Source organism: Corvus moneduloides, chromosome 16 (assembly GCF_009650955.1).
Source record: "Corvus moneduloides isolate bCorMon1 chromosome 16, bCorMon1.pri, whole genome shotgun sequence".
Classification (NCBI taxonomy): domain Eukaryota; kingdom Metazoa; phylum Chordata; class Aves; order Passeriformes; family Corvidae; genus Corvus; species Corvus moneduloides.
Window position 1 is genome coordinate 8,735,826 of NC_045491.1, and position 13,324 is coordinate 8,749,149.

General features: G+C 51.3%; 1 protein-coding gene across 3 annotated transcripts in view; it reads left to right on the plus strand.

The window, feature by feature from the left end:
• Positions 1 to 13,324, plus strand: part of LMF1 (lipase maturation factor 1) — a 151,157-nt gene that overhangs the window by 98,846 nt on the left and 38,987 nt on the right. For all 3 annotated transcript variants that reach the window (XM_032125490.1, XM_032125488.1, XM_032125489.1), the window contains one exon: positions 5,403 to 5,570. In XM_032125490.1, the coding sequence (XP_031981381.1) occupies positions 5,403 to 5,570 (168 nt within the window). The remainder of the gene's footprint in view (positions 1 to 5,402; positions 5,571 to 13,324) is intronic.

Below are 13,324 nucleotides of genomic sequence, written 5' to 3' on the forward strand. Positions count from 1 at the left end.
TGAGCCAGGAGGAACGGGGACCTGCTGGAGCTCTGAAAAACCTCCGAGCAAGGGCTGGCTGGGGAAAGGAGTTAAAAATGAACCAGCAGATTTTTATATATATAAAAAGTAAAAATATATGTTCTCCATCTGAAGTTTATTTAGGTCCTTTGGGAGAGTGGCGCGGCACCACGTCTCTACTAAATTGCCAACATTTTATGGCCGTGCTGGCACCGAGTCAAACACACATCTCCTTGGCTTGCTCTGCTGTCTTAAACAGGCAGATTCCAGTCTGTTTTTCTATGGACTGAATATTCCTATTGACTGGGCGAGGAGAGCTCTGCCCAGCAAGAACATCCAGGCAACTTCTCTTTTTATTACTTTATCGAGGCTTGATTATTTTGATATTGCGCTGCTGAAGAGCCGACCCCTTGTGACCCACGGGATGTCAGAGCAGTGTGCATTTCAAGCCAGATACAGCTTTTTCTTTTTTTTCTTTTTTTCCTTCTGATTTTATTTGGATTGGAATCTTATTAATAACTGGAAAGTTTTGAAGGGGCTATTTTTAACTGTTTAGCCATTGTGTGAGTATTTCAGTAGCGTGGACGTGGAGCTTTGAGTGTACAGATAAAACACCCCCAGCACGAGGCGCTGCTGGGTTTAAACCCATCCTGAGCAGTTCCCTTCTCCATTTCCTTCCCAAACCCTTCCCTACATGAGAATCCTTGTGCAAAATCCCTCTGCTGCTCCTCAGTCGAGGTCGCTGCCCGTGTGGAACCCCTACCACGGCGAGGAAGCTCCGGAATCTCCCCCTGTTCCAAGCTGGATGTTTTTTAGGAATCCTTGGTTGCCATACAGCCTGAGGCAGTCTGACTTCAGGCAGGACACACATCTGCCCACACTTCCCAGCAGCTGGGAGTGACCCCCTTTATCTCCTCTCCGCTCGCTGCCTCCTCGCACGGGGCTGGGGAGACATTCCCGCTCGGGCTTGGGAACGTGGGGCTTTGATCTGCAGATGCCTGAGGAGCCAGGTCAGGCTCTGAAGCAGAATAGACTGGCAGGGAAAGCCTGTTGGACTACACTGATCCAATTATGCTCCGTGATGGAGAATCCTTTTTACTTTCTGGTCCAAAGCACAAGAGAAGCGAGGCCTTTGCTTTGAAGCCGAGGAGATGAGTTCATGCCTCGGTGCTTGCGAAGCTGGAGAGCTGAGCTTTGCAGTTCATCTGGATCTTCCACAGCACTCCAGAAGACATTTAATAAACCTCTCAGCCTGGTGCTCCAGGGACTGCTGCTCCTCACGCTCCGCTGTGTGTGCCAAAGGCTTTCCCTCTCTCCTGCCTGTGGCAGCCTGCAGAGCTGTTCCTGACGTGTTCGCTGCACCTCTGTGGGCTCAGGATATTCCATGATTCCGTAGGACAAGGGGCAATGGCTTCAAAGTGCCCCAGGACAGGGTTAGATGGGATATTGGGAAGAAATCCTTCCCTGGGAGGGTGGCGAGGCCCTGGCACAGGGTGCCCAGAGAAGCTGGGGCTGCCCCATCCTTGGAAGTATCCGAGGCCAGGTTGGATGGGGCTTGGAGCACCCTGGGATAGTGGAAGGGGGTCCAAGGTGTCCCTGCCCATTGCAGGGGTGGGATAAGATGATCTTTCAGATCCCTTCCAACCCAGGCCTTTCTGGAATTCTGTTTCTTTTGACCAAATAGTTGCCTTTTCTCATTACTTATTCCTATTTGCTGTTCCATTTCCTTCTGTTTTTCAGGATTTCTCCGCCGTGAAATGCACTTGGTTGGACTCGTTGATCTTAGAGGGCTTTTCCAACCTAAACCATTCTATGATCCTATGATTCCTTACCCTCCACACTCCCATGCTGCTCAGTTCCTTGCACGGGAGCTATGCTGTGAGCTCAATAAAGAATCCCTGGATGGTTTGGGTTGGAAGGACCTTAAAGCCCATCCCATTCCACGGGCAGGGACACCTTCCCCTATCCCAGTCTGCCTCGCTGTCTGAGCAGTGGGTTGTTTGAGGACAATGTGGGATTTGTTTCCCTCTAGGAGAGCCTGGAGCTTTCCCTAGGCTGGGCTGGGCTATCCAACCCCGGGATTAAATCCTCTCTCGGAGTTTCTGGAAAGCCGTGGCAGTGACGGGGCTGGGAGGAGGGACCGTGGGCATTTACAGCCCCCAAGAAGAGCCTTCACTCTGCCATATAATGGCCTTCTGTTGGCTTTTAGTGGGGTGCAGTTTAGTAAATTAGGAGTCTTCAGGTACTTAGCACTTTAATGGTTCTCACTAAGAACATAATTAAACCATAGACCCCGTAGGGAGAAAAACCAGTTTATTGTGCGTATTTTTAGACTCTGTTACCAGCCCTCATAAAACCTGGTCGATCCAAGCCGGGGAACAGGCCCGAGCTGGCGACCCAGAATTCCTCCAGCAGCACTCACACCTTACAAATCTGCCCCGTGAATTATGGAATTCATTTTCCTGCTACGATTTCCAAAGGCGTTTGCAGCGGCGGTTTCTGTCCGGCTGCTGGAGGTGTGAGGGAGGCACGAGGGTTATGATGTTGTGCTGGCACACAAAGCCAGGGTTTGCTAATGGTTTTTTTATTTAAAAACATTGCATGTCTCATGAGGTGCCCAGAAACGGGACTGCTCCGAGCCCACGGCTCTGCTCGCTCCCTCTCCGTGTGCATCCACCTTGGGCTTGGTTGTTTAGATCCGTCTGACTTGGAGCTGCATTTCCCATGTCTGTGTGTCAGGAGGTCACAGTTCTGGATGTAGAGAACTCCCAGCTGCTTCTAGAATGCTTCCTAGGATGAAGAGATGGAGAGGGAATTTTCATTAGGAACTGGAGTGATGGGACAAGGGGGAATGGCTTCAAACTGAAAAAGAGCAGGGTTAGATGGGATATTGGGATAAAATCCTTCCCTCTGAGGGCAGAGAGGCCCTGGCACAGGCTGCCCAGAGAAGCTGTGGCTGCCCCTGGATCCCTGCAAGTGTTCCAGGCCAGGTTGGACAGGGCTTGGAGCATCCTGGGATAGTGGAAGGTGCCATGGGGTGGGAATTAAATCATCTTCCAGGTCCCTTCCAACCCAAACCATTCTGGGCTTCCATAATTCTCCTCACAGCGCAGCCACAAAGCGAAGTGTAAAGTTCCAAATCCCAGGAACAAGCTGGGTGAGGAGAGCCTGGAAAGCTTTTCCCTCCTCCTGGGCTCTGACACGGCCACTTCCAAGACTGCCGGGATGTTTCCATGGGATAAGATTACTCTGGAATTGCAGGTGTGGGGCAAATTCCCTCTCTGCACCCAGCAAGGTGCCCTGGGTGCTTTCCCCAGCAGTGAGTGCCTCTGGGCACCAGTGCACTCGGGCACAAAAAGAATCTGGGAAGTTTTCAGCATCCCAGGCTCCTGGTGATTCACAGGCTGCTCTGGGTCTTTGCTGCGGCCTCAACGCCCCATCCCGAGTAAACACGGCTCTCTTCCCGGGAAACCTGTGCTGTGCAGCATCTGGAAGGCATCGGGAGGAACACACACACACACAGATCTCCTCCCCCAGCAGCTTTTAAAGGATATCTGGGATGTGTGAATCACTTCTCGATCACTGGGGTTTGGTTTATCCTGAAATCCCAGACTGGTTTGGGCTGGAAGGGACCTTAAAGCTCATCCCATTCCCACCCCTGCCATGGCCAGGGACACCTTCCACTATCCCAGGCTGCTCCAAGCCCCATCCAGCCTGGCCTTGGACACTGCCAGGGATCCAGGGGCAGCCACAGCTTCTCTGGGCACCCTGTGCCAGGGCTTCACCACCCTCACAGCCTCCAAGCTGGCCTTGAACTTCCCACTGCAGTGGGATTTGAGGCTGGAATTTTCTCTTTCTGCCCTTAAACAATTTGGGATGACAATATCTCCAGTGCCAGCCCAAACAACAAGCGGGAATAAAACATTAATGTATTAATTACAATTATGAGTAGGTGTGGAATTAGTAATTCTGCCTGCTCTCCGTGGTCCTCATCCATAAGTGCCAAACATTCCAACCTGTTGGATCAATACCTCAGCTGGGTCAGGCTTGGTTAAAGCACTTTAAAACTAATAATAATAATAATAAAAACACTAAAAAGAGCCAAGGAACAACCTGCATGTTTGGAAGGATAAAAGCATTTCTCAGCAATTTGGGATCAAGGTAAAAACACCCCTTTGCGAGCCTCCCTGGGAATGCTGCGAGGAGCCCAACACGGGATTAACTGGAAGCAGGTCCTGGCGGAGGGGAAGGACCCTGGGGGGCACCTGGGGCTGCCCTGACCCCCCAGCCTGGCCGGAGTGGCCTTGGCACAGCTCCCTGACCCCGGCCCGGCTCCATCCGGGAAGGAAGGATGCGGTCTCCTGTCCTAAGGGGCCACAGCAGCCTCCAACCCAGGCGAAGCAAGAGCTTTATTAATCCCAGCTTTGCTAATAAGGAATTACAATAGTTGTGGGATTTGGCAGTGGGAGCGTGCTCGGCTGCCATGCATCCTACAGGATTTTCCCTGGTTTGTTTGTATTTTGGATTTAACTACAAATAATTTAAAGATGTGTTGTGTCTCCTTCAATTAACATTGGTGTTTTCCACCTCTCTCTTTTTTTGTTGTTGTCACAGTTTTAAAACAATACCGGGGAATTTGAGGCGGTCAGATACGCTCAGATAAATTAACATTTCTTTTTGCTCCAGTTGTGGGATTTCTTAGGGTGGCACTTATTAACATATCAGAATTTGGGGTTGCTCCCTTTGAAAAATTTGCTGCTTTCTTGTCCTCGATGGAAAAATCTCCCCGTGTCAAAAAATTTCAGGCTGATAAAAGAATAATATTGTCCCAAGGCCAGTATGTAAATACCTTAACCAGTATAACATGCTTAGAGGAATTACACTTTCCTCTCCCAAATTACCATCTTGGAAAGCAGCTCTACCACCACATTTATTTGAATTTTAAACATTTTGAAAGCAGATCTCCGAGGTTTTGAAATCTGGTTTCCATTCCTGGCTCTGTTTGACCCAAGGCCTGACCCTGAGCAAATCTTGGGCTCAGTTTCTGGATCTGCTCCGTTGCTCTGAGGATCTTCACTCAGTTTAACATCCCTCAATGCTGAGCTAAGTGTAAGATTTCAGTGTTAAATAATAGTGGGGTTCATTTAAGATGGGGTTTGTTTGTGATGACAAAAGGGAAAACTGAAAGTCTTGGTTTTTAAAAGATGAATTTGTTTAAAGATGCGTGAAAAAACTTGAATGAAGTCATTTTCTCTGCCAAGAAACGATTTCCCAGAGGTGAAGGATGGTTCTCCTGAGGGCACACTGGGGGAGAGAAATAAGGAATAAGCCCAGACCTTTGTAGTTGCCCTTCGTAACAAGTTTTGGAGGGGATTAATTCCTTTTTTCCTGTTATATTCCAGACGCAGCCGGTGCCCAACCCCATCTCGTACTTCATGCACCACTCGCCGTGGTGGTTCCACCGCTTCGAGACCTTGGTCAACCACTTCATCGAGCTTCTGGTGCCCTTCTTCCTGCTCCTGGGCCGAAGGATGTGCATCCTGCACGGGCTCCTGCAGATGCTGTTCCAGGTGAGCTGCTCCTGCTCTGCTTCCTGAGGCTCCCATCCTCTCCAGCGCTGGGCTTCCCGACTCCTCCGAGCAGCGTCGGGCTCAGGGGGCAGGACAGGAGCTCAGGCTCCAGGGGATGAGGATGATTCCCAGGCAGGAATTCCTGGGTGCTTCCCACTGCTCTCAGTGCTTTGCTGGAGGTTTGGTTTCTGTGTGGCAGCCCAGGATCAGTGCAAAGGGTCTGATCCTGCAGCTCCAACAGCTCTGGGGAATCCTTGTCATTCCCCCGAAAGTTAATCTTGGTAGACATCTTTCCCGCTCTGAAGGGATTCTTCTTTCTGTATTGATCATTCAAGGATTGTTCTTTGTCTCTGACAGTGGTTGAGCTGCTCTTCACAAACACCAGACTGACTGAGCCGAGGCTCAGAATGGAAGTAATTCCTTGAAAATGTAATGGATTCACGTTCCAGTTGATTTTTGGGTGGGTTTTCTTTGTACCTCTGCAGAACTCAGAGGACAGAAGCTGCTGCAGAAATACTTTCCTAGACCCCATCTGATTTTTGTCCTCTCTGCCCTGGCAGAGCTCAAAGAGCTCATTAAACCTCGCAGACACTCCGTTTCCAGCCCTTGCTGCCCTGTCTTTGTTCAGCATCATTTCAGCATCATGAAATTCATACTCAGGAGCTGTTACTGCTTCCTGTGAGTTCATGTGATGATTAAACTGGAGAACAGCTCATAAACCCCCTTGGTAAACCACAAAAATGCTGATCAGGTTTTAAAGGTCTGACAGAAACCCCGCCGGGTTTGTGCCCTCGCGGAGTCCCCGGTTCCTTCTGCTTCCCAAACGCTTCCTGTTGTGTCTGGGTGCCACTGAACGTCAGCTTTTACCTCTGCACAGCTTTTGGGGGCAGCTTTGGTTGGGTTGGGATGGATCTTGAGCAGCTGGAGGGAGAGGTCTGACCCAGGGAGGTCCCAGGGTGTCACTCCAGAAGTGCCAGCTGTGTTTGTGACAGATGTCACACCTGAGGTTTTCAGAGGCACTGGGAGGATTTTATTCAGCCCGACCCTAAAAATACTCCTGTTTTGTCTCATGGACAAAGCAAAACCTCCCCTCTCTGCTGGTTAAGATGAAGGAGGGCAGGGTTAGGTGGGATATTGGGAAGAAGTCCTTCCCTGGAAGGGTGGGGAGGCCCTGGCACAGGGTGCCCAGAGAAGCTGGGGCTGCTCCATCCCTGGGAGTGTCCCAGGCCAGGCTGGAGCACACTGGGATAGTGGAAGGTGTCCCTGAGGGTTGGAACAAGATCTTTAAGGTCCCTCCCACCCCAACTCATTTCGTGTTCAATGCTCCCCTCCCATCCCTTCTCACCTCGGGGTTGCTCCGTCCCTGCCGAGCTCCTGGCCGGGAGTCTCCGGCTCCTTCCTGGCTCCTCCAGGGGCCCTAACGAGCAGCAGGGTCCTGGGGGGGCTGGGGGACGTCAGACAGAGCCACGGGGACCTGGAGCAGCCGAGTCCACCCCATAAAGGCTCCTAATGACAGCGAGTAAATGCAGGCATCAAGCGCCCTTTAATTGGCCCTTTATTGATAGTTGGCAATTACTGACTTATTTCGATCACGAGGGGAGTCTGCAAAGGCAGAAAGGGTCCCAGTGTAAGAGGCAGCTCTGGTGCATTTATAGCATTTCAACAAAAACCTGTTTATTTAATATTTACTGCCCTTTTCTTCATTCAGAATGACTTTTATTGACAATCCTTGTGCTCTGCAAAGGAAGCAATAAAGTTTAATGTTGATATACCACTTAATTCTGCTTTTCAAGATTTGAATTGACATTACAGACAAGTTTTATTGGACATTTTATAATTGTTATTGGAGTCATGGTGGCTAGGTTGAGTGAGTGTATTTTTCCAGATTCCAACTGGCCTGGAGAATATTGCTTTGTCAGGAACCCAAAAAAAGTTGGGCTTTAAAGGAGGAGAGTGGGGTTTTTGCCAAGTGTGAACTTATTCTTCTTGCCTGCTTCACGTTTGTAAGGAAAAAAAGGCTTAGTGAGGCTGGAAACATCAGAGAGTAGGGGCTCAGCAGCCCAAGGGTGGATGTGTGTCCACCATGGGATTCCTGTGGGGTTGTGATCCCAGCCTGGAGTTATCCCGAGGGAGCTGCAAGCTCCACGTTGTTCCCATCCTGGATGTGCACAGGAAGTCCCTGTTGGAGTTGGGATTTGATGGTGGAATTGAGGGTGGGTTTGATGGACACCAGAGTGCTGCCAGCACCTTGATTCCCCCCTGGAGGGGCCACAGGGACCCTCTGGATGAGCCCATTCCCAGGCAGCTCCATGCAGGGCTCGCTGTTGCTGCTCCTGGCCAGGAATGGTCCCTTCTGCAGTGGCTTCCTGCCCCTCAGCTTTAGGGCTTTTGCCACGGTGTCCTTGTGAGCTCAGCTCAAACCCCACCATTTCCGTGGATCTTCTGGGCATTGCTGCCAATTGTCTCTGCCAGGAATAAATTATCCCTGGAAGTGTTCAGAAAACATGTGGATGTGACACTTCAGGACACGGGGTAGTGGTGAATGTGGTGGTTGATGGTTGGATTTGATGATCTTAAAGAGCTTTTCCAACCTTAACAATTCTGAGATTGGCTGGTTGTTGCAGTGGAGGTGGGGTCTGGGCCTCAGAAATGCACACCTGGATCTGAAACACCCCAATGTGCAGGAGAAATCAAATCCAAAATGTGGCTGTCAGTACCTGGAAGGGGGAAGAAGAGATCTTGGAGTCCCCACGTGAGGTCTGGACTCTTAGTCTTGGTTCTGTAGAAGTACCAGGGCAGAGCCTGCCCATACATCGAGGAGTTTGTGGGGTTTTAGGAGGTGGGAGGTTGGAAGTGCTGCTGGGGAAGGCAAATCCTGCAGCTCGGCAGGGGTTTTGCTGCTCCCTGGAGCTGCCTCCTCAAAACCCTGGATCTGCCTCCTAAAACCCCTGGAGCTGCCTCCTAAAACCCCTGGAGCTGCCTCTAAAAGCCCTGGATCTGCATGTTTTTCACGCTGTCTAACTCACAGCTTACACCAGCAAACGTATTTCTTGGCTCCTTGGAAGCCAGGCAGTAAAATTGCGCTGCTTGGCAAACGAGTTGATGAGGGGAAGCAAGAGGAAAGCCAAGAAAAAGGCAGGAAAAAGCCACCTTGCCCCTCGGAGCTGGCAGGTAGTGCTGGGTTGGAGCGAGGGAGGGAGGGGGCTGGGGTGGATTTGGCAGTGCCAGGTGGGAAGGAGCTTCAGGATGAGAAAGGTGAAATCCATAAATGAATAAATAGAATGGAAAGTCCCCGGCTGGTGCTGTTGGAAGGGCAGGGCCATTGCTTTGCTTCCCAGTCACAGCCAGAAAGGCACAATCTGGGGAGTTTGGAATGTGGGGAGAGTTTGAAGCTTTTAAATCCCTTTGGATCCCTGGATGGATTTGTGGAGCCTGACTCCTTCCCGTGGCCCCTGGAAGCTCCTGGCGTGTCCTACAGCCCGGAGCATCCTTGTGGCTGGAGAAGCCCCTGGATGAGCTCAGCCCCACGTCACACACCAGGACAGAATTCCCTGAAGGAGCAGGAGTGGTTGTGGAATATTTCCCCCCTCCAGATCCTGAATGTTGGCGTTGCCAGTTCTTCCCTGCACCCCAGCAATCCCGGGATGGTTTTCAGCAGGATCCATCTCCAGAGCAGAGGGATGACAATGCCAGGAGCGAGGCACAATTCCAGCAGGCAGAGATAAAACTTCCACAGCCAAAACCCCTCCAAGGTTCAGAGCCCTGAGAAGGAACCACCCGAGGCAGCTGCCGGCATCCAGCCAAGGAACACGGGGACTTCAGGAGCTGGAGAGGGATGGGGGGACCCGCTGGGAGAGGGACCCTGAGGGGGAATGTGGCAGAAAGCTCCAGCTCTGTTCCCTTGGAAAACAAGCTCCCAGCACTACCCTTGCCCAGCTGGGCACTGCACCAGGGACACACAGCCCCTGGGAGCTGGGAATGTGCAGGAGAGTGGGAGCAAAGTCATTTTCCTCCTCATTTTTTTTTCCTTCTCAGGCAGAAAACAGTTGTTGAACAGATATTTTCTGGCTTTTTTTTTTTCCTCCTTGGCTTGGCCAAACCCCAGCCTCTTAAAAATTTTGATAGAAACGGACGTTTCCCTCTGGTTGATTTTATTCCCATCTCTCCAGGAAGGCAGGGGAGGCCAAGTGGGGGTTCCCCCCTCTTTTTTGGGAGGGGAGGACCGAGCCCCCTGTTGTCCCAGCACTGCCTCTGCCATGCCACGAGATGCTGGAGGGATGAGCTGCCCCTGCAGCCGCACACACACAAATTGGATCAGGCTGCTGCGGTGCCACAGCTGCAAGAGATTGTGTTGCTGACTTTGGAGGTAGCAGAGGTCACAGCAGCAGCCTGGAGAGAGGGAACAAAAATTAAGCAGCCCCCCCTTCCCTGCAGAAAGTGTCTGAATCCAGTGTTTGTTTTCACTTGTCAGACCCGAGCTGGGGTTTGTTCTCATTGCAGGGCTGGTGTAAATCAGGGGTGTCTCCAGCAGGATTAGCAGGGTTAGGCAAGTGCCAGGCTCGTGGCAGGAGGATCAGGCCCTTCGTTAGGGCTTTAATTGTGCACCCACAGGACACAGGCACTGCTCAGGGAGGGGTTTTTCTGTATTGGTGCCCAATTAACTGGAGGATGGAGCAGCCAGAAAATTCAGGAATTATTCTACAGTTCACAGAATCGCAGACTGGTTTGGGGTGGAAGGGCCTTAAAGCCCATCCAGTGCCACCCTTGCGATGGGCAAGGACACCTTCCACTATCCCAGGCTGCCCCAAGCCCCGTCCAACCTGGCCTTGGACATTTCCAGGGATCCAGGGGCAGCCACAGCTTCTCTGGGCACCCTGTGCCAGGGCCTCCCCACCCTCACAGGGAACAATTCCTTCCTGATAACCAATATAAATCTGTTTTCTTTCAGTTTAAATCCATTCCCTCTTGTTCTATCACTCCATACCCCTGTAAAAAGTCCCTTTCCTGCTTTTCTATAAATCCCTAAGGATGCTGGGGAGCGTGGCCCCCAGCCCGGCAGCGCTGGCAGGGTGGGACTGGGTGGGTGTCACTGCCTGGGCTGGGCAGGGCCTCCCCTGCGAGAACAGAGGAAACTCAGCCTTCACTGAAGTCCAAACCTTGTTGATTTTGTTGTGGTTTAGAAAGAAAGAACAAACAGAGAATCCCAGGAAAGCGAACAGCAGGAGACGACTGGAGGAATGGGCCCATGGAAAAGAGTTTTGCAGTTCAGTTGTTTAAGAATCTGCTTTGGACTCGGGTGAGAGATGGAAGATGCAGGGAGAGAGATTCAGAGGTTCTTTGGGAATGTTGGAGCTTTGGACTGGGATTATGGAAGTTGATCCCCAGCGCTGTGCACCCATCCTGGTCCCAGGGCGAGGGTGGCCGGAGTGTCCGTGCCCCTGACTCCCTCCTGGATCCCCCAGATCCCCTCCCTCAGCCCTGGCGCTGCTCCAGCTCAGCTTTTCTGCGCAGCAAAACAAAAGGAACGTGGAATCAAAGCAGTCACAGGGCATCTGTTACATTTAAGCCCCCTTAAATTAAATACCAAGCTCTACACCCCCCAACAAGAAACATTCTGAGTTAAGCAGGCAGAACCCAAACTATTTAATCACTCTGATATTTGATTTCACATCCAGCTTGATAGGCTCTGCTGTGCCAGACACGGGAATAGCAGCACATACCACCCCAAACCAGTAAATAACACGGCTCCCATAATGGGGTCTGGGATTAGTTAACAACAAGTTAAGTCCTTGCATTCTGCAGTAGTCAGAGGGACTGAGAAACACTTACTGGGAGCCATAGGAGTGCATTTAATTAGCTCCTGATTCAGGGCGCTGGGGGTTTTTTCTCCTCTCTTTTTTTTGAAATCATTAAATAAAGTGTCACCCCAAGCCAGTGCTGTAAACTCTATTTTGATTGTGGCTGCAATAACCCCTTTGGGCGTCATTCAGATTGTACTAAACAGTTTCTGGAGAGCGCTGGTTTCTCTCAAAATAAACCCAAGTCCGGCTTTGACAAGCTCTAATGAAAAACAAATTGTTATATTACTTAGAAAAATAATTTGAAGGAAGTCTGAATTAGTTGTAAAGGTGGAAAAGGTTCAGCTACTTGAAAATAGAAATTTGGAAGGTATTTATTTTAACCATTAAGCCAGTGGCCTTGAAATACAGCCTTGTTTGTTCCAGAATGCTCCTAACGAGAGCCATGAATCATGCTGTTAATCAGTATGGGAATTTGATTAATTGGAGAGGGGACCGGCAGTGACTCCAACGGGCGGAGCCGCCTGGCAGCAGCTGAGCCTGGAGCTGGGCTCGTTTACCATCACTCATCCTGCTGGCACGCCAGGGCCTTTGGAGGCATCCCACAGCCTCGGGCTTGGGGCTTCTTAAAGTTGGGAATCAAACGTGGCTCTTCAGGACACTGTGAGCCTCGGATTCCCGTGCCTCTGCTTTTGGTTGGCTCGGAAGGGGCTGGTTTTCCATGGAGCAGGGTTTGGAGTGTCTCTGGTAACCCCATCCAGCCTGGCATGGCTGTCAGCTCACCTTTGCTACTGCTCCTGGCTTTGCTGTTAAACCTGAGAGGGAGATTTGACGCCCAGCCGTGAAATCAGATTTGCATGGGAGGCCCCCGGGGTGGGAAGCGCTGCCATGGCTGTAAAAATGCAGCAGGAAGGTTGGGATTTGTTTTCACTCCTGACCGGGGCTCTTGGCTTTGGGGCCAACAGGAGCTGCAGTGGGTTTGGCCGTGCACAAGCACAGGGTGGTTCTAGGGCCGCGTGCGTTCGCTCGTGGGGCAGCAGGGAGGGGAGGCAGGGATGAGCTCCAGCAGAGTTTCAGGTTCCTGCTGGAAGCTGCCACGTGTGCCGGGCTGGCCCAGTGCTGGTGGCCCAGTTTGGTGCCACCTCTGTGCCAGAGAGCCGCGGGGACAGGGTGGGCCACGGTGTCCCTGGGAATATTGCTGAGCACTGACTCCTTAAATTGCGAGATTTGCTTAAATGTGTGGAAACTCCCCCAATCCTGGTGTGTTGGCCACATTACAGCTTTCCAGGGGCTCTCAGCTCTCTCTTTCTCTGCTGCTCCCTGTCTGCTCTTCCCGCTCCAGGAGCACCTTCCAGAGCCGATGGAATGACGTGGCTGACAGGGAGCCTTCCCAAGGGAAGAGCCTGAGGAGGATTCCACCTTCCTGGGCTCCGGGGCAGCTCGAGGTGGTTGGTTTTTCTCCCTGTTGGAATTTTTCACCTGATTCTCAAGCTTCCTCCGTGCTCCAGAACCTTTGCGTCCTCCAGCAGAATTTCCAGGTGCTTGGGCTGGATGGGGAAAATCGATGCCGAGGATGCTGTCAGTGCAGCGATCCGAGCTGGCCGGGCTGCAGGAGCTTCCAACAGCTGCACTTCCCAGATGGGATTCAGCATTCGGGCCCAGGCTGGGAGATAAAGGATGTGTTGCACGTGTGAGTGAGGGCATAAAACATTTCTGTCCGATGAGAGCCAGAGCAGCTGGAAAGCAGAGATGTTCCTGATGTCCATGACAGGATCTTCACCATGCTCTGGTACCATATTTCCTGGGATAATTATTTATTTACATTTAGGTGTAGCTGCTAACACTGAGAGAAACCATCACAATCCATTCCTGTGCCCAAGCCAGAGCACTCGCCCACTAAAACGTGTCAAATATCTTTAAATATCTTTGAATTTCTCCGGTTTCAGTGCAATGGTT